The sequence below is a fragment of the Myripristis murdjan genome, chromosome 16, assembly GCF_902150065.1.
Source record: "Myripristis murdjan chromosome 16, fMyrMur1.1, whole genome shotgun sequence".
Classification (NCBI taxonomy): Eukaryota; Metazoa; Chordata; class Actinopteri; order Holocentriformes; family Holocentridae; genus Myripristis; species Myripristis murdjan.
The window spans coordinates 25,115,419-25,137,742 of NC_043995.1; the positions used below are offsets into that span (position 1 = coordinate 25,115,419).

At 41.6% G+C, this 22,324-nt stretch overlaps 1 protein-coding gene across 2 annotated transcripts in view; it reads left to right on the forward strand.

The window, feature by feature from the left end:
- The window catches only part of ago3a (argonaute RISC catalytic component 3a), a 40,169-nt gene extending 25,370 nt beyond the window's left edge, over positions 1-14,799 (forward strand). The window contains exons 10-19 of one of the 2 annotated variants that reach the window (XM_030071784.1): positions 608-751; positions 1,882-2,015; positions 2,780-2,964; positions 3,247-3,406; positions 3,658-3,748; positions 3,867-4,061; positions 4,582-4,716; positions 5,406-5,507; positions 5,823-6,022; positions 6,725-14,799. In XM_030071784.1, coding sequence (XP_029927644.1) covers positions 608-751; positions 1,882-2,015; positions 2,780-2,964; positions 3,247-3,406; positions 3,658-3,748; positions 3,867-4,061; positions 4,582-4,716; positions 5,406-5,507; positions 5,823-6,022; positions 6,725-6,833 — 1,455 coding nt within the window. In that variant the 3' untranslated portion in view covers positions 6,834-14,799. The remainder of the gene's footprint in view (positions 1-607; positions 752-1,881; positions 2,016-2,779; positions 2,965-3,246; positions 3,407-3,657; positions 3,749-3,866; positions 4,062-4,581; positions 4,717-5,405; positions 5,508-5,822; positions 6,023-6,724) is intronic. The other variant, XM_030071785.1, reaches the window with a different exon arrangement.
- Positions 14,800-22,324: the final 7,525 nt, after the last annotated feature.

Genomic DNA, 22,324 nt, shown 5'->3' on the forward strand with positions numbered 1-22,324 from the left:
TGAATGACACAACAAACTTGAACATTGTGGCAGCTCAGTGGGTCTTTAGTTGTAGATGCCCATTTGTGATGTTTGCAGCACGTCACCCACATTCTCTCCAATCTCCTATATCTCAAATTCATTGACATTTTAGTAAAACAGAGGTGAGTGAGAGTAACAAACATAAGCTGTATTCAAACCCATGGTATCACAAGTACATTGCACTGAGGAAAGTATTGCGAGAGTCTCACATTTTACTGCTGAATTGATTTCATCCCTGTAAGTACTTATTGGGAGAAAACACTGTATTGTATAACATTCGAGATTGTAATAAGGATATGTTATAAGAATTTTGTGGCCTACTAGTACATTAAACCAACACGTCGCATATAGCCTGTGGTTTTGGATGCAACCCCCAACTGTACATCCCCCCTCACTATAACTTCAGATTTTAAATTCTACATCTGCATTGTTGAGTGATCAGCAAGGCCTTCAGGGATGAAACTTAAGCAGGACACTGAAAGACAGGGCCCAGGGACAGGCTCTCTAACCACTAAACCACCCTGCGATTAGTTCCTCACCTTCACCCACACTCATTCTCACCCTCTCCGTCCTTTCCTTCCCCCAGGTGCGCAGTGCCAACTACGAGGCTGACCCGTTTGTGCAGGAATTCCAGTTCAAGGTGCGCGACGAGATGGCCCACGTGACGGGGCGCGTGCTGCCCGCCCCCATGCTGCAGTACGGCGGCAGGGTGAGCACAGAGCACTTTATGGTACCCTTCCTTTAAATCACGCCCATTCTCTCTGTTTGTCTGACAAGCTTCTACTCTGTCCCCCCCTCGGCCTCTATTCCACTCTCTCTGAGGGGAACTAACTCACCGGCTTCTGTTTGGACTTGATGGTCTCAGTCTGGTTTGGTTTAGTGTTTGTGGTTGAGTCTCGACTGCAGTCTTTGATTCCTTGCACCTACATTACTCACCTCCTCTTAAAAAAAGCTAAATCTGTATCTCTTTCAATGTATTTTTGAGAGAGGGGAAACAGGGCAATAAATTATATTTATCCATTAGTTGCTGAGGTTGTTTCCAAAGATCACAAGCCAATTTCACTCTTGTACACGTTGGATCTCTTGAAAAATAAAGTATACTCAAATGGAGATTGGTTGCCTGCAATAATCAGGCAACTAAGTATTTACCAGCTAAAGCCAGAAAATGTGGCAGAGTTTTGTGTTGATTTTCCCCTCCTGAAATCAAGAAGAAGAGGACTGAAGTAATTGGATAAAGAGGCAGCTTATTGAGACTGAACCACTGTGTGAATTAACATTATCCATCTCCTTTCTCTTCTAGTCTGGGTAAACAACAAGCAGGCACACCTTTACTGTTGTACATTTGGGTGTGTGCATTACAGATAACTATTTATAACACTTTTATGCACACGACTCTGTGCATGCCACACACACATCAAATTGCATTTTACATTGATTTTTTTTTTTAAGGCGTGCACTGCATTAGCTTTGCAATAAAATTTTAGGATCACAACCACTTGATGATAATAATGATAATTGTTTCCTCTGATAGAGAGACAAGATGTGTGCAAAGAGTTACTGTGTGCATTAGCAACTTTTGATGTTTTCATCAGAATTTCACATGCTGTTCACAGTTAAAACCTATTTGCTTTTCGTGCACGCATGTTTGTACAGTCATTTGTCTGTTGTTTCAGTATGTGTGAACATACAAGAGTGAATGTTAATATTGTTGATGTGTGTATGGGTTCTCAGGAGGTATGTGTGTTTGTATGCGCACACATGCACATGCGTACATGTGTTCGTCAGAGTGTGTGCGCAGTATGAATGTGAATGTTTGCGTACATAATGAGTACATGTGGTGAGACTGTGATGTTGTTTCAGAACCGCACTGTAGCCACGCCCAGCCACGGGGTTTGGGACATGAGGGGGAAGCAGTTCCACACAGGGGTGGAGATCAAGATGTGGGCCATTGCCTGCTTTGCCACACAGAGACAGTGTCGGGAAGAGATCCTCAAGTGAGAGACTTTGTTGATTATATTTCCTGTAGTATTATCATTTGTTCTTTCCTGAGAGTCTGTTAATCTGCACGCACGAGTGATACTCAGTGAGGCGTAAAGTATAAAACATTCAGAGATAAGTAGCATCACTTGCAAGATACTGCACAAGTTTGCAGATGGCCAAGGTTTATTTGTCTCACTGCATGTTGCCTTGTGCTGCATTTCAGAAATGTCAGGAAATCTGAATTTCCAAATCCTACAAAAAAAAGACACACTGGAACAGTTCTTGAATAAGAATTACAAGTAGGAAACTCATCTTCTACTTCTCAACCCTGAGGTTTCCTACATGCAGTTACATCATCATAGCGTCATACACTGTAAACATTACAACATTACAACATTACATTTAGAATCTTTAGAACACCTTACATTTGATTTTCAGCATTGCCTTGAATCTATCAAAACACCCACGAGGTAAATGGTTAAACAGATACATTTGAAATGTAAAGTTGCACTTGTAATTGCCTAAGTTCTTAGGTAGCTAACATAAAGTGCAATTGGCACAACGTTAGCTGTTACATGTGAACAGTATTGTATGCTTGACAGAGAAAATGTTGCAACCATCCATGTTCGTTTCCCTAGTTCTTCCACTGGAGGGCACCAAGGTTATAAAGATGATCGACCAGCTGGGAATTTCTGACCTCCAACTTTGAAATCAGTTCAGCACAAGTGAGACCTGCTCCTCACTGTCTCTCCTTCCTTCGTTCTCTTTACTTGTGTAGAGGTTTCACAGACCAGCTGCGTAAGATCTCTAAGGATGCTGGGATGCCCATCCAGGGTCAGCCATGTTTCTGTAAATACGCCCAAGGAGCCGACAGTGTGGAACCCATGTTCAGACACCTGAAGAACACCTACTCTGGACTTCAGCTCATCATCGTCATCTTGCCAGGAAAGACTCCTGTCTACGGTTAGAAAACTACTTAAAACCATTATTACCTTAGAGACATGGTCTTGTGGTTAATACTTCTATCGCACCTATCAAATCACTGATTCTTCTCTGGGATTGAGTCCTGGGGAAGTAGTCTCTCCTAAGTTACAAGAGTGGTTTTCAGAAGAATTTGAACATTATATGATAAATTGTAACAGAGACAAGAGAACCATTACACATGGTAGCACATCAGAATTTCAAACAAACTCAGGAGGTGCTTACAATTTGAGAAAGATCTTGAGATATCTTTATCACCCATAGCGGAGGTGAAGCGTGTGGGAGACACCCTTCTAGGCATGGCCACCCAGTGTGTCCAGGTGAAGAACGTGGTGAAGACATCACCTCAGACCCTCTCCAACCTCTGCCTAAAGATCAATGTGAAACTGGGAGGCATCAACAACATCCTGGTGCCCCATCAACGGTCAGTGCAACCACCTTATCATCCTCCTCATGCTTCTCATGGCATTAACATTTTTACAATTTATATTATTCTCAGGTCGTATCCATTTTTCAAATTCTGATACCAGCATAACTATTTGTCATATGTGCAAGAGCGTGTCTTGATGACACTGGAGCAAAGAGAAATTACAAATTAGAGAATAGTGCAAGAACACAGTGTATGTAAATACAACAACAACTACTCTAATCACTGTTGTGACTTCTGGCTGGCAGACCATCAGTGTTTCAGCAGCCAGTAATCTTCCTGGGAGCCGATGTCACACACCCCCCTGCTGGAGACGGGAAGAAGCCCTCTATCGCAGCAGTGGGTTCTTTTATTTCTTTTATTTTTTATTGTGTGCATATCTTAGCTATCTGCCTTTTTGCAGTCTTTCTCTGTCCTCACTCTCTCCCACTCACTCTGCTCCTTCCCTCTCCTCCAGGTGGTAGGCAGCATGGACGCCCACCCCAGCAGGTACTGTGCCACTGTGCGGGTCCAGAGGCCCAGGCAGGAGGTCATCCAAGACCTGGCCTCCATGGTGCGGGAGTTGCTCATTCAGTTCTACAAGTCAACCCGCTACAAGCCCACCAGGATCATCTTTTACAGGGATGGAGTGTCGGAAGGCCAGTTCAGACAGGTTAACTACCGAGTTTCGTCTAACTTTCAAACAAATTTGATCAGGGATTGATCAGGGTGTCAAATGAACATGAAGCAGTTTAGTTTTAACTGGAGATAAAATTTTGTCTGGTTGATAGATTTTTAAGTGGTAGGACATTTTTGGGCAAATTTTGGTTACTATGGCAGAACTGCTTCGGATCAGCTCACTTTGAGTTAATTTTTTTGAGTTTTTAAATTTTCAAGCAAGTCATATACCTAATTTTTTCAATTTCAAGTGAAATTACCACAGCTATGAATTATTGGTTGGTTGTACAGTGGGTTCATAAACCAGCATGCGCACAAGTAAAAAATTCAGCACACATTCCTTGACCATATGATACCACTTACAATAAAAAATGACAAAAACAAATGACAACATGACACAGCAATAAAAATAAAAAAAAATCCAAGGAAAATTTAAAAGGTTGTGAGATACATAGGATGTATTAGTGAGAATTTTATTAGTGTTTAAATCAAAATATTCTTGCATTCTTCACCAGGTGCTGTATTATGAGCTGCTGGCCATCCGTGAGGCCTGTATCAGCCTGGAGAAGGAATATCAGCCAGGCATCACCTACATTGTTGTGCAAAAACGGCACCATACACGCCTATTCTGTGCCGACCGCAATGAAAGAGTGAGTCCATACCCCCCCACCCCCCAAGCACACACATACACACACACACACACACACATACACGGCAGAGTATGACAGAGCAACAGTAGCCATTAAAACCAGAGCAGTGTATTATGTTTTCGTACGTATTAATTTCTTTACATTCCCTTCCAGCACATTAACTAACCGAAATGGGTCTTCTTAATTAGCTTTGTTGTCAGTTGAACTGTTCACCCTTCTAACCCTTGTAATTATATTCGATTAAAGCATTAGTGCCCAATGCAAACAGAGAGCTCTGGAGTGGCACTCAGGGCCCCCCATAGTAAGGTTCAGTTAGTAACAACCTTATTTGCAGTGCAGGCACTCGCATACAGAGGGTGAAGAAGCTCTCTAGGGCATTAGGCTTTTAATCGGTTGATTGGGAGGCATTCGGTAAAGCCATTTGCCGGGGCCTGTCCATCAACTAGTTTTTTTTATGAAGAGAACAGAATTACAGGGGCTTTCCATGAACAATTTGTTCACTTCCTGACATCATTAAGTGAACCAATGGAAATAAATGGTGATTCTGTTGCTGCTCTGCTTCTGCATCCTCAATTTCCTCTATCACTTATTTTTGTTTTGATGGCACAAAGTGGAAAATGGGTAAAAGGGCACCGGAAAGGGGAAAAAAAACTGTCCTCAACTTTGAATTGTCTCTCTCCATGTGTCAGGTTGGACGTAGTGGAAACATTCCTGCTGGTACTACTGTAGACACGGACATCACGCACCCCTATGAGTTCGACTTTTACCTCTGCAGTCACGCTGGAATACAGGTTGGACCATCCACTGTTTACTTTGCCCACCAAATGTCATAACAAAACCCTGTCCTCCAGTGAAATCTAATGAAAAGGCTTTGTGTGTGCTAAGATTGTTGCTGACAAATTGTTGACTTTGTTTTCAAATCAAAAGCATCAGGAAGAGAGAAAATTTAAAATTGTTCCTGTTTTTTGTAATAGTGTTTGCTTTTTGCCTTGGGAAAATTGATCATTTCTGTCTAGGAACCAAGTCTGGTAGTTTCTGATTTTGTTGTTTTTTTCAGATAAGATACACACATAAACCAAATGTGTCATTTGCCTCCCATGTCCCAGGGCACCAGCCGGCCCTCCCACTACCACGTCCTGTGGGATGACAACTGCTTCACTGCTGATGAGTTCCAGCTGCTCACCTACCAGTTGTGCCACACTTACGTGCGCTGTACCCGCTCTGTCTCCATCCCTGCGCCAGCCTACTACGCCCACCTGGTGGCCTTCCGCGCCCGCTACCATCTGGTGGACAAAGAACATGACAGGTGAGGAAAGCAGAATGTGAGGGGGAGGCTGACTGCAGCTGAATACGTTTTCTTTCTACACTCTGGGTTTAAAGTGCCAGAGCTGTGTTGGAGCTTTCTATTCATAGGGAAGTGTTTGGACAGCAGTTTTCATTTATATCTGTGCAGTGTGTACCCATTACCTGCATTTTGTAAAGGAATACTCCAACCAAAAACTGTACATTTTGTATCACTCACCCCAAGTTGTCTTCAGTATACAGCAAAAAATGTTGCAATAGCATTTCTCACAGAGTATGAAGCTTCCAATTCGAACCACTTCTGTTGAATGATGATTTCAACAAACAGCAACAAAAAGGATTTGAAAACATCCTGGTCGATGAATAAGCAGGAGGTGGATCCTCAGTTCAGTGAATGTGCAAGTCAGTCATGCACACTGCTTGTGTGTGAGGCATTTTCTGGAGGTGGTTTATTTAGCAATTTTCTTATGAAAGTACAGTATCACTTTGGGATGTACTGAAATGGCTAGAAATGGCTACAGTGTTGGGAACCTTTTTTCTCTGTAAGGCACATGATCAAAACAATTTACTTGGACATTCACAACAATTTGGGATGTGCAAATCATACAAAATAGATAGATTTCTGGGTGAAGTATTTTTTTAGTATCCATCAACCACATTATTTTGAGGACCTATCGTGAGTGAACTTCTCTCTCCTACTCCACAGTGCCGAGGGCAGCCATGTGTCTGGTCAGAGTAACGGTCGGGACCCCCAGGCGCTGGCCAAAGCTGTTCAGATTCACCACGACACCCTGAGGACCATGTACTTCGCCTGAGCTACACCAACCATCGCCACCCGTATCACACATACACAGACACAACCATGCACGCCGGGCTTGCCAGTCAAGGAGTCCTCACAGGTGCGAGTCCCGCCCACCCACACACCCAGTCAATCCGGACCTGACACTGTGCAGAGGAAGGCATGGAGGAGGGAGGGGGAGGAGCCCCCCCCCATACTGGAGTGAGGATGTAAACGCTGCTTTAAAAACAAGAGAGAAACTCAGCACTATTATGCAATATTAAACCAGCCAACTATTTTACTTTCACCCTTATCGGGCACCCTTATAATCCATCACCCCTCCTCCTCCCTGTTCCCCTGTCTGACTCCCTTACTTCTTGCTCAGTTGTTTGTCTTGTTTGTTTTTACCTCCCCCCTTCTTAATGTCTGTCATGCGGTTTGCAATCTGCAAATCTGCCCCTTTGCCATCACATCCTTTACAGTACCTCAAGTCAGTTTGAGCAGCAGCACTTTTGCATGTTGTCTGTTTTACTGTATTTTGTTGTTTTTTTTCCCCCTCCATGTTTGAAGACAGGAAGCAGAGAAGAAAAGGCTCAGATCAGATTCTGGGGTTGTAAAGAAGTGATTATCACATGTTTTTGTATATAGATTGTTCAGTGTCCTGCAGGTTCTCCCAGTTGCCACTGCCTTCTCCCTTTTACTGTGTCCAGTGTCTTTTCCCCCAATGGTCATTTTTCACTATTGTGTCAATTCACCAGTTAAATGTATGGAACAACCTGTTATTTTGAGCACAGTGCCACCTGTAGGCCACAAGGTATAAATACCCCCTTAAAGTCAGAACAAGGGTTGTATTTTTATCCTATGATTTAAGATCATTTTGATTATGTTGAGCATTCAGTATGAAAATTTTTAACAGTGGCACAGATTATACTGGCTGTTAACTATAATATCAGCTTCTCACTAGCAGCCATCTATAGGTTTTTATAAATTATAACATAGTCATGTGATTCTGCTTGTACTTTTACTTCCACCTTGTGGGATATTTTATGATTCTAACTTTTTAATCATTCTTTCAAGTATTTATTAATTTTCTCAAGCTGGCAAGCTTATGTTTTTAATATTGGTGTTCACCGTGCTTTCATTCCCACTGAGCGCTTTCTTTATCCCGCACTCCCCTCTCCTGAGTTTGAGATTGTGGGTGAATTCTAAGTTAAATGACAGATCATGTTGATAGTTTCGTCTAGTGCAATAATCAGTTTAACGAAGGGAAGCGGATTTTAGGGGACTTAAGCAGAAAACCCAAAAGAACAGCACATCTCATTTGATACAAATGGGTGTTCACGAAGGAAAAAATAGAGGTTGCCACATTCATGGCACTTTCATGTATTCGTCCTCTGAGAAGAGACTGATCGGTATGGTTTTGGAATATGTCATTGTCAGGCAAAAATGTTTTTACTTGAATTGAAGGATTTTATGAGCCTTTGTGGGTTAAGAATATGTTATCATGCTTGGCCATGTGAAACCTTTTCAAAGCCCATTTCAATATAATTTCAAAATCTTGGTTGCCAGTTTAAAAACTAGGCTGTTTTTCTTCATTCTTTAGAATTTTCCATTTTGGACATCAAAGGTTTTCTTCTGACAGCAGCAATGTAGAGTCTTATGGCCATAAAGAGGTAGTATTCAAGTGCCTGGTGGAAGCGAAGGGTTCAGTGGTCAGAAGTTGCATAATTAATTTATTAAGATCCCATTTCAATAGGTGACTAATGATAAAAAGTCATAAGCTGGCAATGGACAGTGTGAGATATTGCCGCTTATTCTTCTTGGTGTTAGAGGTGTTCTGTCTACTGACTTTTCTATACATCTCATTCAAATCACATTCAAATCTCATGTATGGATATATATATATATATATATATATATATATATATATATCAGCAGTTTAGCTGGTGACTTTGCTTTGCAGCAGTACACAGCAGAGCAGGCTGAGCTGCCTTTTTGCTTAATTTTCATCAAAAATGGATCCAGCTGCTACATTCTGTTTGTATTTAAAGGGCCAGGTACACAGACATAGATTGAACCTTGTTGTAAACTATTATCCTTCAACTGACAATCCCATTTGAAGGAACATAGTCCAGGGCTAGACTTAATCCAAGTCTGTGCACCCAGCCCAAAGTGAGTAAGGGTTGACACTGGCTTCAGAACCAGGCCGAGGAGCGAAGTGGGTGACTGTCATTTTCACCAGAGGCTGAGCAGACTGTTGATGCTCCTCTGAAATGACAGGAGGTCTGTGTGGAAAATGGTCACCACTAAGCTGCTCTGTGCCCTAAAGGACCTGAAGCTCATCTGGGGCTGTTATTAAAAGACAAGATGATAATCTGCACTAAATGAAGCATGTGTGTCGAGACTGAACACAGGCATGGTGCTATTTTGTCTGAATTTGAATCTGAATCTGGACCTCTCTGAGTCTCTGCCTGGGTAGGTGGGAACGGTAGAAAAATATAGACAAATGTAGTAAACCTTTCTCATTTAGGTACATGAGAGGGTCCTGCTGGTATTGTTCGTGCGGGGAGCAAACGTCTGGACTTAAGATTTTGCTCGGCAGTTATGGTCAGCAGCGAGAACCTGTATATGGTACAATTGCGAAATGTTCTCAAGACAGGGACTGCCCCTTGGACAGTGAGGTATAGTGGTAGGGCCCTGCATCCCATAGCTGTTGCATTTGACTGCCTTTCCTTGGCTAGCCTTCCGGTGTGGAAGCCAATGGGTTTGAGCCTTCATGATTTTCACTAGTGTCTGAAAGCCTTTTTAAAAGCCAGATCGAAAGTATATTTGTACATTTTAAATTATGTAATGCACACCACTTATTTTTGCTAACAGAAAAGTTCTAAAAAATGTAGTCTAGTTATTAATCTTAGTAATAATTGTATCATGATAAGTAATGGTTAAAAGGTATAATAACAAAGTTTTATTATTGCAATAGACTGTTGACTTGTTCCTGTGTCACTGTATATCGTATAGCGTATCTCTGTACAGTGGTGGGGTTATTCAAATTAGTGATGTGTATCTGGACTGTTATTCTATTATTGATAGGAATGTGGACTTCACCACCTCTTGCTTTGATTTTGGAGAAAAAAAAAGCAGAAAGATGTTTAATGCTTATTTCTCTCCCTTTCTGTAGATGTTCATACAGTTGGAGGTTTCTGGTCTAGGAGAGGATCTTGAAATTGTTGAAATTTTGAAAGGCTTTGATGTGAGCCTTCGTATTGTGATGACATAAAGTAGAATAGAAGTGGAGTCATTTAACATATTGAGCAGAATGTCTGCTTTTGAATGTTCTCTGGTTTTCTTCAACTGGTGCTGATGCCCGCTCCTCATTGAGGGAGTGTGAAAAGGAACGGGCAAGTGGTTGAGAAAGTGTTGATTCTGTTTCAAGGACATGTTTGATCAGAGAAAATGTAACAAAGTTAGTTCTCCATGCCTTTCTGTTAAAGCCTGGGGGGATTATGTTGCCTTGCAACCTCTGTTGCTAAACCCTCTCCTAACCCGAGCCACTTCATGTGCTCACAAATACAAAGAGTTGGCCTCCTGGTAAATCAGCAGTGTGACAAAGCCTATAATCTCATTGTTGCTCCTTTCCCCTTTGCTCCTGACCGTTTACTTCCTGTGCCAGAGGGCTACATTCCACGGCCAGTAGAATCCCATCCGATCCCCCTGGGATGTAAAAGAAAGATTAAGACTGAAAGACAAAAGTGAGGTTTGGTCAGTAAGCGTATGATGTAGTGGATTCTGTGGTTCATTAAAGTATGCTTTGAGATTTGGTAAGAGTCAAAGCTGACGATAGATAGCTTTGTGTGTATGTGGTTGGCTATGATGTATGTTGGAGAAGTTGGGCCCAGTGCCACTGAGGGTGGAGGGTGTGTGTGAATGGGGTGCATTTATAACTGACTGTCTATGACTATCTCAGCTGTTTCTGATGGATGTAAAAGCAGTTGTGTAGAAACCTAACTGTTGAGGGCAGTTGAACACATGTTTACATAGCAGATGTGTTTGCCTAACTTACAACTGAAACATCATCAGTTCTGCTTTGCAGATGTTGGTAACCTAACATGAGCAAAACCATTTGGGGTCTGTTGAAATATACACTTAAGGGGATACTATGACATTTTGAATTTTAGGTTTGGCAATTTTTCTTTGACATGAGAAGAGTCTTATCCTTTATTTTCACTGAAATGGCTGAAATGGTTATTTTTTATTATTATTATTTTTTAAGCATTCCACATTGGAGGGGGGAAAAAGTACAATGAGCTCCTAGTTTGCAGCAAGCTATACACTTCAGTTCTCAATGAGGAATGCGAATAAAATTTTCCCACCATGTGACAAGTGGCTGGTGAAGAAAAATAGCCAAATAAACTTCAAAAGGTCAGTGTCGCCCCTTTAAAAAGAAGTAAAAGTGTACTCCATTTCAAGTAATCAATAAATATCCCTGATTTTTGTTGTTCTCTATTTGCGGTGAAAGGTAGCAATGGAGTGAGAAAAAGTCCACAGAAAGTGCCTTTCCTTTTGATGGTGCTGTAAAATGAAAGACAAAACGTAAAATCAAAGAAATAGAATCTCCTTTTCAAGAACACATTGCAATGCAGGAATGGCTGCATTTTACACACACACACGCTCACTGTTCATGTTTATTTTTTAGAGATGGAGATGCAGTTGCGTTCCTGTATACTAAGACATTAAGCATACATAGAAATAGAGTATATGCCAAGTATACGGTTGTGGTTGAGTTTTTGCTTACTAGTGCATTTAGAGTCTTGGACCAATGGTGTCGTTGGTACAGTGGAATGTGCTTTAGGGGTGGGGGGGGGCGGGTGGGGTTGGCATAGTTGACACTGGCGTGGTGTGTGACGCAGCCCGGCCCACGAATGACAGACATAGCACAGCACTTTATAGACTGCCACTCTCACTCGGACACATAGCCAAGAGGTTCCCTCCAGTCCCTTCCTCCTGCGTAGAGTCAGAGAGGATCAAAACCTCAGTCTGAACCAGGAGCCGAGGGGATAGTGTTACCAAACAAAGCAGTTGGTCATTAAAAGTGTGCCTCATGCTTTCGTGACTTCACGGATGGCACTCGGTTGAGTCGGCCTGCTATTCGGTGGTTGTTCTCCCTCCAAAACCACCACTTGACGGTTTGTTTCAGCTAGGGCTGGGTGTCCAAAAAATAATACCTTTACCAATTTTTGGTCTAAAATTTATAAGCCGTTTTACAAAGCGATCAAAAAGGTTCATATTAGTCCTGTACTGAGGACTCTAGATTTTCTTTAGGTTGATGGTCATTTTACTGATCAAATCAGCTGAGCAAGACCTAACTGCTTGAAAAGGCGGGTTGCCTCTTAGATATTTGATGCAAAATAATACAGTCTGTTGTGCAGCAAAGAAAGCTGGCACAAAGGTGTCATTTATTATAGACATTAAATTAATAGAATTGGTTTCAGTATTAAAAATTCTCCTATGATGCCCAGCCCTAGATGCAGCCCATGGCATTCTCTCATTCTAGCGCAATGCCCTGCCATGTGTCTTGTCCCTAATAGAGGGAATGTGTGCCCAGTAGTATCCCTGTCTTGGGGCAGTAGGGTGTCAAGTAAAAACCAAGGGTGGTCTAGTAGTTCTGGGGTACCTGTTCAGTCCAGGGGGTGAAATCTTTCTATTACAAGAGATCTCAAAAACACTGCACCTCACTTACCTTGGTATGCTGCATATGTTATACTACATGAAAGAAAACTGCAAATATTGCTTTTATTATGACATTTAATGCTTGAGTAATGCCTGATTGCGATATTCTTATACAGTAACTATTTTAGAGACAAAATAAGTGTAACTGTAAAATATTCTTTGTTTTGTCTTAACACTTACCTGAATTCGAGAATTGTTCTTGAGCCGACTTTATTTTGTTGTCCTATTTAAATGTGTTGTTCTTTAAATATATATATGAAATATATATGCGAAATATTTTATGGTGTATTTATTGAGAGTGCATATAAGCGGCTGGAGTCTCCGCATCACATTGCAGCATGGTGGGGGTGGAGCCATGAGGATGAGGCCTTAGCCCCTCCCCCTCCATGTTGACGCCTTATTCTCCCTAGACACGCAAGCACAACAATATGGAGGGGGTGCGAGGTGGAGGAGGTGGAAGGAGTGGAGTTGGCCTGTGAGGAGGTTACACAGACCCATGTGTCACTTTTGGTTGGCGTTTAATGACAACAGGCCAATTCTTCACCTTCCATTTCTTCCTATTCTTTACCCTCCACTCTTCTCTTGCCATCTGAGAAGGCCAAATCCAACCCCCACATGTTGCAGCTCATCTCTGTTGACGAAGGGAACCATTTCTGAACCACACTGACTTGAGTGTCGAAAAAGCTGACTTTCTCATCCCAAGCTGCTAGTTTGTACATTAGCCATGTAAATTCCCCGAGCCAGTAAAGGGCAGGTGGGAGAGCATAGAGGAGAATGACAGAGAAAGAAGGAAGGAAAGATGTCGCAAAGGCAGAAATCTATGGATTTATGTTTTTGAAAAAAAAAAAAAAATCTTAGTGTAGGCATTGCTTCTGTCCTCTTAAATTGTCTCTTGTCAAGTTTTTCTTGTGCCAGAACTTTTTACAGCAGGAATAGGTCTCATTCCACAAGAAAATACATGCCTCAGCCTTAAGTGGGTTCTTACATCGTTATCAGATTTATATGTGACTTTGCAATGCCTGTGTTGGGTAGCCTACCGAGAAAACAAGCCTACCTACTTGATCTCCCCTCATTCCCGAACAGGCGTCCTCATCTCTTCTCGTCTCTCACTTAAACCACTAACAGTGCTACAGTACGTAGTGAACTCTGATGTACGAAAAAGTGTAAGCTTTTGAAACTTTTTTTTGTTTATCCCATTTCTATGGATGTAAGAACAGGAAACGGGCCTGGGTCTAACAGCACATGTAAATAACAACAGTTCTTGGCATTTATTTTAACCTGCGTGGCCTACCAGATGAGCAGTGTTTTCTGCATCAGGACAATTCAGATATCGTCAAATAAATTCTGACTGACAGAGGCATATGCTAATTTGACTTTTATATACTTCACTGTGTTTGTATAATCCTCCTGGCTGTAATTGTGCTGTCTTAAATGGCAAACCCGCCCATCTGGCACCTAAGTAGATTACTGCGAACCATTAAAAGGACAGTATTTGCAAAAAACTGTTTGACCCAGGCCTGACAGGAGCCGGGAGGTTCCTCACAGTGCTGGATTACAGAGACCTGTGCCTGTACAATGAACCAAGGTGTTGTGATGAATTGCTGTTCCTTTCTTTTCATGTCTGTTGGTCGTCCCTCACCCCGAGGATCAGAGACATGGAGCTTTTGAGGGTTGTCGATCCTGTTCCAAAGCAAATAGACCCTCCATCCATTAAGCCAAACAATTTTTGGTTTAACAAATGTTTACTCTAATGTTTACTCCCATAGCTATCAGATGTTAACCTATTTTCAGTCCATTAGCATTCCAGTAATGACTATGAACCAAATATTGCAAAAGAGATTAGGCTGCCTGATGCCATTTTCCCTTGTGTACACAATGGTTTTGAAGACTGATATTTAGCAGTGGCCAAGGATGCAAAACGTGACCATGTTGTATGTACGCTGACTGGCCAGACTATCATGAGTTTGCGATGTAGCATCAGTTTTATGTCAGTCTTAATTCAAACTAAAGATCTTGGGCTGTGATACCATTGAGCGAGGCACCAGCAAATGGATGTACATTGAACAGTGACCTTTCACCACCGTAAGATCCATGTCTCAATCTCTCAGTATGTTACAAAAACTCTGTTGTACCAACAGTTCTCTTCCTTTCAGTTTTAACTGTCTTTCTCTCTTTCTTTTGTAACTCTCTTTTAGGTTGTTGGCCTTTTAGTGTTGCTTTGCTTCAGTTTGAAGTGTATCTTTCACTAATACTTGCAATAAAAAGCTTTGCTTTACCTCGATTGTCTGGATGATTATTTCATAGATGGAAGGATTTACATGCATGATTAAAACTGAAATTGCAGGAAATGCTCCAGGTTATGAGATGAGTAACGGGAGTGATTAGTGGGTTTGTATTTAGGAATAGACTCAGTCACAGCATTAAATGGTTACCACAGAGCACTACAAAAGTATGATTCTATCAGTGGTATAGGCTTAGTATTTCTGCTTAATAGGTTTCTAAAGTTTTGGTTTGGCTAAGCAAACATAATAAACAACCTGATACATCACATTGTTATGGATGAAGTCAAACTGTGTTGTTAAAAACTGTTGTAAAAGGAATAATTACATCAGCAGACACACCACTACCTCATTTATCTTTTAAATGATAGCATGGCCAGTTACTTGAACAAAATAGCGACATTTTCAAAGAGCATCAACATTTGCAGACTTCTTTTGCAGTATTTTTTTCTGTCATAAGCTTAATTTAATTTCCACATCAGAGTAGAATAAAACAGAATATTGGAAATAACGGAAATAGACTTTTTGCCGAGCCTGGGAAAAGATAATGTTTAAATAATTGAAAGTCTTAAAATCCGTTTTATAGGCACACAGGTTTTATGAACAGTAGGTCAAATTTATTGGCAGTAAAGGCTGAAGAGCGTAATGAATTTTTTAGCATGACCAAGAACATTTATGGGCTGCAGCCCTCTGGTATTATCAAGAGGATAACACCATTAAAAACTGCCATCAACACTTCACGTCAGCTTAAAACTTGATACCTTTCCCATCAAACTCTATAGAACAGACCTTTTACTGCAGTGAGACCAAAATGCACACTTGGAGGAAGAAACAGTCTTTATTCTAAAGGGCAACATTCCTTTTTCAGCCTTCATTCAGAGACTTTTCTGCTGAGCGCACATGCTTTTATTTAGCAGTACTCCACACATTCACTGCAGGGATCAGCCCAGCACAACCGCAGCCGTCCTCCAGTGCTGAGATCGGCTCCGCTGGGGTAACTGGAGGTTTACTGGTCAACAGATTAGACAGATTTAGAGATGGGAGAGTGTAACTTGTTTATTTTCCTTGCCCAGGGATCCTGAGCCTGTCTACCAGTTCACCTAAAATAGCTCACCCAAAATACAAAACAAGATATGTTCCCTCTTATCCCAATACAATCCATCCACCCAGTGCAATGAGCCTGGATGGGAATTTGTTTGTGGAGCTCAAACCGTCAAAAATGTAAATGTGAAAAAAACAATTCAACAGCACAAGCTCTTTCCACAAACAATGACACAGATACCAAATACAAACAACAGACCTAAGAGGCAAAGAGTTTGATGAAACAGTGGTGAACTGTATCCATCCATCATGTAGCCTGGAAACCTCACCAAAACTCACAGAATGGATGGTTATAGTTCACTAAAGGTAAGTGGGAAATATTTTTCTGTGCTTTGAGTAAATTTTTTCTTTTAACATAATTTTACATCCCCAAAATAACTAGAAACAAGGTTATCTATTTTTTCCTTCTCATATATAAATTTGCTTTACACAATTTACTTTCAGTTAATTTTGAGTCGACATGATTCTTGCTGCACTGTCATACAGGTCCAGCCCTTACAAGAAGCTGGAAAAGTGTGTCAGTGTAGCAGGATGGGAAACCAATAACCAACAGCGGAAGATCACTGCTGAGCAGTGACAGTTCTCATCATTAAAAACATGGCAAGATGGATGGTCTGCGAGAGACCAGATGCTCTGCAGGGTGGGGTGCAGTGCTGATTATGTGCACATCCTCACTGTCATAAACAGAAACACATAGAATAATCACTGGCACAGCTAGGTCTCCTTGCCTCCAGCTAGGTCTGACTGACAAATAACACTGTTAATTTCTGTATTCAATTTAAATAAAGGAGCGCCGCTGTCTCGTCATGCTGGCTTCTTTCTGTGGGCCGCTGCCGCACTGGAGGCCCGGTGCAGCTGCCACCCTTTCTCCACGCCTGACAGCAGCACAACATTTATCACTCAAGACACTACAATAGCTCTGTAGACATGATCTCCGTTAAGCTCAAACTTCCTGAGAGTAACAGCCTTGAGAGATGGGCTGACTGGATTAATGAGATCAACAAGTGCATGTGGCTCCTACGTCAGTGCAACAGAACATAGTCAAGTAATCAAATGACAGCATTTACCAAAGTCTGTTTACAACAATTGTGATTACTTTGTGTAGATAGATGTGTGTCATGTAAACAATTGTGTTCACATGACATCTATCTATCTATCTATCTATCTATCTATCTGTCTGTCTGTCTGTGTGTCGGTCTGTCTATCCATCTATCTCAGTTCCTAAAACAATTTGCCGGGTAAAACAGGAGATTGCAGCATTGCAGGAGCACTCTTGAAGGCACTGCTGCTGGCGGATAAAGAGAGAAAAAATTGTTTCTGGCCATCCACAGATTCTGCCTTTGACAAATTCAGGTAAACAATCATGGCTTAGCTTGTATTCTGGGTAACCTGCAAAAGGACAGCAGCTGCAGCACTGCAAAGCTGTAGCTCTGTGGCCATGAAATCTGGCAGCCCCTTGTCTCCTGAGGCTCTTGTCCATTTGGGTTTTGGGAGGTTTGGGGGAGGCTGGCTGGAGGCTGGAGGCCCAGCAGGGGGGACGGCTGCTCCGTGACTCTGTGGATGCTGAGCTGAAGGAGGAGGCCAAGCTGAGACTGAGCTGATCAGAGTTAATCAACAAGGCCTTCCAGCAGAAAGGCCATACGCAGTCAGACATATCGCTGTTTTTGCTTCTGAGGGGAGTTTTATGTGTGGCTCGGGTAACTGTGTCACTGATCTACACAAGCTACTGATTGCAAATCCTTCTTTTAATCACAAGAAATGTTTTGGAGAAGTTGCATGACTGGAATGTAATGTTTGAACACCAATCAGACCTTTAGAGAGGAGAATTGTGTCGTCTTAGAGATGAATGCTGTTGTTTTTCCAGTGAATGACTTTTACCAGTAAATTAGCTATTCTACATTTGGTGCCCTGTGATTTCCTGTGGTTGTTCGCCAGGAAAGATCCTCTGGCACACAGGAGGTGATGTGCTTTATTTCCTCTGCAGCAGCAACAGCGGCTCTGGAATAAATAAAAGAATCATGGGGTAGTTACCAGGAGCACTGATAACTACCATGGCTGAGCAGACAGACAAAGAGTGCTGGCTACAGAAACGCAAACACAAATCTAAAGAGGGAGACGTCATAATAATGCAGAAACACCACAGAAGTGATAATGTAACACCAAGGATATCACCAAAATAAAATAAAAGAGGGATTGTGCCTAGACAGAAATTTAAGTTGAATGCTCTTGTTTAGTAATAGTTTATTTAGATCGTCCAGGGTTGACATTCACTTATCGAATCACAAAAAAACAGAGCAACAAAGTCTCACTTATTTGATGCATCCTCAAACCTGACCTTAGACTAACACTAACAACAAAACCTAACATGCTCACAAGCGCTTTCTAACATTAACCACAACTTTTGAAATTAGCTTTAACCCACACAACAACCCTAAGATAAACTACAACTCCATCAGAAAACTCAAACAAATTTTTAAGGGCATTAGTATCATAATAGCAAATTATGACAACTTTATTTTGTGCTGAGGTTTATAATAGTTGTGATTTGTGTGTTATTTTTTGTGAGTGACTAAAGCACTCACTGTTAAGCAGATAATGCACAGCAGATCTAGTAGCACACACACACACAGACAAATAATCACCTTGTAAATGAGAATGAAAAGACTTTTACAGTCATTTGGAGAATACTTTGTTTGCCTCCTTTGCTGAGCCATTATTTATTCATGTTTCATATCCTCTGCAATTCCACCTCTCACCAGGAGTGGGAGCAGTTCACCAAGAACAGCCAGGCCTGTGCTGCAAGAGGTGGAGGCATCTCTCTTGCACTATCATACACTATATACACTATGACCTCTGACCGGGCCCAGGTACAATGTGTGCAGCAGGATGTAATGGGTGTACCCGTGTTTGAGTGAGTCAGAGGCCGCGCATGTTATTAATACTATAGGAAGTCAAGGCGGGGGCAGCAGTGGTCACTTGAAGAGCCCATAGCATCACAAGGAAGTTGGACATGTGGCTGGAGACCTGAAGAAACGAGACTTGATGGCACGCCGCCCAAAGCACTTTTTTATCACAGGATGTTGATGCATGTGTCTCACCACTGTATCTGGAGTGTGACATTTTTTATTCTTACTTCTAACCTCCACCATCACTTCTGTCACGAGCGTAAATGAAATATGGGGAAACGACCTCTGTCTCACAAACATCACACCAATATCTCCTGTTTCCCACCGATGACAAATGACCCGGTTGCCCAGGGTATTATCACAGACGTCAACCCGCGCAAGAGGATCCACCAGCTTCCGACTGCCTGCATGGTGCTGTGCCATCAGCACAAGGCTTAGCGTGCACTGGCCACAGTCAGCAACTCATATTGATTTTATATTTCCACAGTTTGTATGTGTAAGCAGACTTTTGATTGCTGCTGAGTGCTCTTCTGTCTGTTTTCAGACCTTGGCTCGTGGCCAAGTCTGCCTAATGTTTGGCCTCACAAACAGTGCCAGGAAACAATGAAAAAATCCAGTATATTTTGATGCACTCTAATTATGTTTTGAGACCAATTTCTTACTGTGAGGCATATTAACAAACACCATGGTGACTGAAGATCCACGAAGCTCCCACCTACATACTTAAATTTACTCAGTGATTCTCAATCATGTTTTTGAGCCCATGGTTAAAAATGGGTAGTCACGTTTTTTAAGCCCGTGACTCTAATCAGACCAGACCCACCATTTTCCTTTGTTAGCACTCCGCTGGTCACTATCTCTATAAACAAGAATACGTATAGTTCTGGCAAGGAAGTGCAGCTGTGATAACAATAACATAGCTGGAATGCACAGAGAGAGAATGAATAAGTGGAGTCAACACTGACGAAAGACTGGCTGCTGATTTTTTTTCACAGTCCAATGCACCGCTCTGTAAAACTCCACATTGTATGTACAATGGATCCCCAATACAAGTAGAATCCATTGAATCAGTTATTGTGTGCATTTGTGTGCGTGTGTGTGTGTGTGTGTGCGTGTGTACTGTAAGCCACAATCCTATGCCAGGGCTCCCTCACCAATCTTGAAGGTCTGGTATTGCATGGAAAATAACTTTAATGATTCTCAGGCAACAAAACACACAGCATTGCCATTGACAAATATCTTACTGTTTTTTCCCCTTTCTTCTCTTTTTTTTTTACAGCAGTAACTTTGGGGAGTAATTACAATATTACAGAGTAATAAACCAAACCATGTTTGATGTTTGAGTTTTGACTCAGTCAGTGCAGAGGTCTGCTTTGGGTCGTCTCTCTGGCATGGAATGAAAATATATAATTCAGCTTTTGTTGGGGGAAAACTGACACAGCTTTAATAGTAAAAACCAACACATTTCATCTGCAATAGCCTTTGTATATTACAGTTTTGCCGGTTGTTCCGCCAGAGCAGCTGAGTTATTGTCAGTCCCTTTGATTCATTTAGATTCATGCGCCTTGGAGGAGCTGCAAGGCTGTGACAAATATTCTCACCCTTTGTGCCACTCGTATGGTATAGGCCAGTGTCAGTGGAGGCTGTGTGGCCTGCAGGCTCTGCTTCAGATGATGGATGTGTGTCTCCGGCACCTCCATCTGCCCTTTAGTCTGATGGAAGGCACACAGAGGCTGGAAAGTGCATCGGAGCTGCATAATGCAATGGGAGTATTACAAGTGGGCTGGTGATGGGGGCGATGGTAGCTCAAATCTCTGGATTGGCTAAGGAAGTCTGGGTGGGGGAAGTGAATGAGAAATGTTCTCTCTCTCAATAAGTAATGTCAAAGCGCTCTTGACCTTCAGCTGCTGTAGTGGAGCTGCTCAGTGGCCCACAGTACAAGACTGTTTTTTTTTTTTGTTTTTTTTTTCATGAGCAGCCGCTGTTGTGAGAGAACATATGTGTAAAAATCGGGGTTTATTGTCCAAAATGAAAATCCCTGTCTCTTTGTTATCATGTGCAGCAATGAGTGCATGAGCCAGTCTTTTAGTTTATGCAATGCCAACTTTATATTACCCATAAAGTGTATTCATGTGTGGTTTCCCCTCTTGTGTATCAAACCAGGAGCATCAGGACTTCTGCAGACACCCTGAGCCAGTTTATGATCTGTATTCCACACCTATCACTGCACAGTTTTCAATTCATTTTCATTATATTACATCATTTCTTTTCCCAGCTCAGAATACAGCCTCAGGCAGGGCTGTAGGAGCTATAAGCTTTATCTATTACTCCTGTATCCGTTTTAAGGCCCTGTAATGTTGGGGTCTTTTATAGTAACAAATGGAGCGTCTTTCCCTGATATATTTCGAAATATAGGCACACAAAGCGGAGACAATCTTTGGCTTAAACTCCCAGAGGTGCACCTAAACTTTCATGGCAGATGTTCAATTGCTTCTCCCTCCCACCCGATCTAACCTGTCTTTAATTTGACCTCTGAATGTTTGGTGCTGTTTCCACTATGTAGTCTTGTGTAGCTCAATGGAGCATAGGACTAACACCGCCACGGTGGGTGGTAATGAATCCATAATGTTTTGTTTCAGATACACTCCTCAGTCTCTGGAGGAATAACAGAACTACTGTGGAAAAATAACCCCCAAAAACATTGTGCTTCAACAGAAATGCACAGGGATCCCGCCAGAGAGAGCTTTACCCGGGGCTGCAGTCAAGGACAGCTTTGTCAAATCCACATCAAACTCAAGTCCAGAATGGTTTGACATCAAATCAAGATCAAGACACAAGAATATCCAGTCCTACACAAAACCAAGAGCAAATAGGCAGTCCAACTAATCAGCGCATAGGATTTTGAAATTTGAGATCTGCAACATACACAGTTTGAATTATAGTTCTGGGAAAAACAAAAGCTAAACATCAATAAATGACCCCATTTCTGTTGCGAGGAGGCTTGTTGCAATGTCTTTCAAAAAAGCCTTGTAGATGAAACATATATTTCCATGCATAATCCACACATTCATTTTTTAGTGTGTTACAGTGTCTTATGGGTACATTTTTACTAAGTGAGTCTAAAAATTATTATTATTATTATTATTATTATTAAAAAAAAAAAAACAACCTTTTAAACAAATAACTTTTTTGAAGTTTTTCAGGGTTTTTTTTTTTTTCTTATGGTGAGCAGACTACTTGTATGAAAATTATATGAAATTTTCTTAGTACAGTTCATTTTGCTTCAACACATTTTTCTTTTATAGCCCTTTTTAGTATCTAAATGCGGTAATGACTTTCTGTCATGAGATGTGGCTGGCCAGTGAAGTCAGAGAGCAATAATTACTTGTTTCAGATTCCCAGCTATTGAAAAATGAGGCAAATATGCAGTATTTTAGGCCAAAACCAAGGACTGCATGGAGTTAGTAATTTTTATTTCAGATCAGCTAGACAAAACAAGGCCATTTCTATTTTTT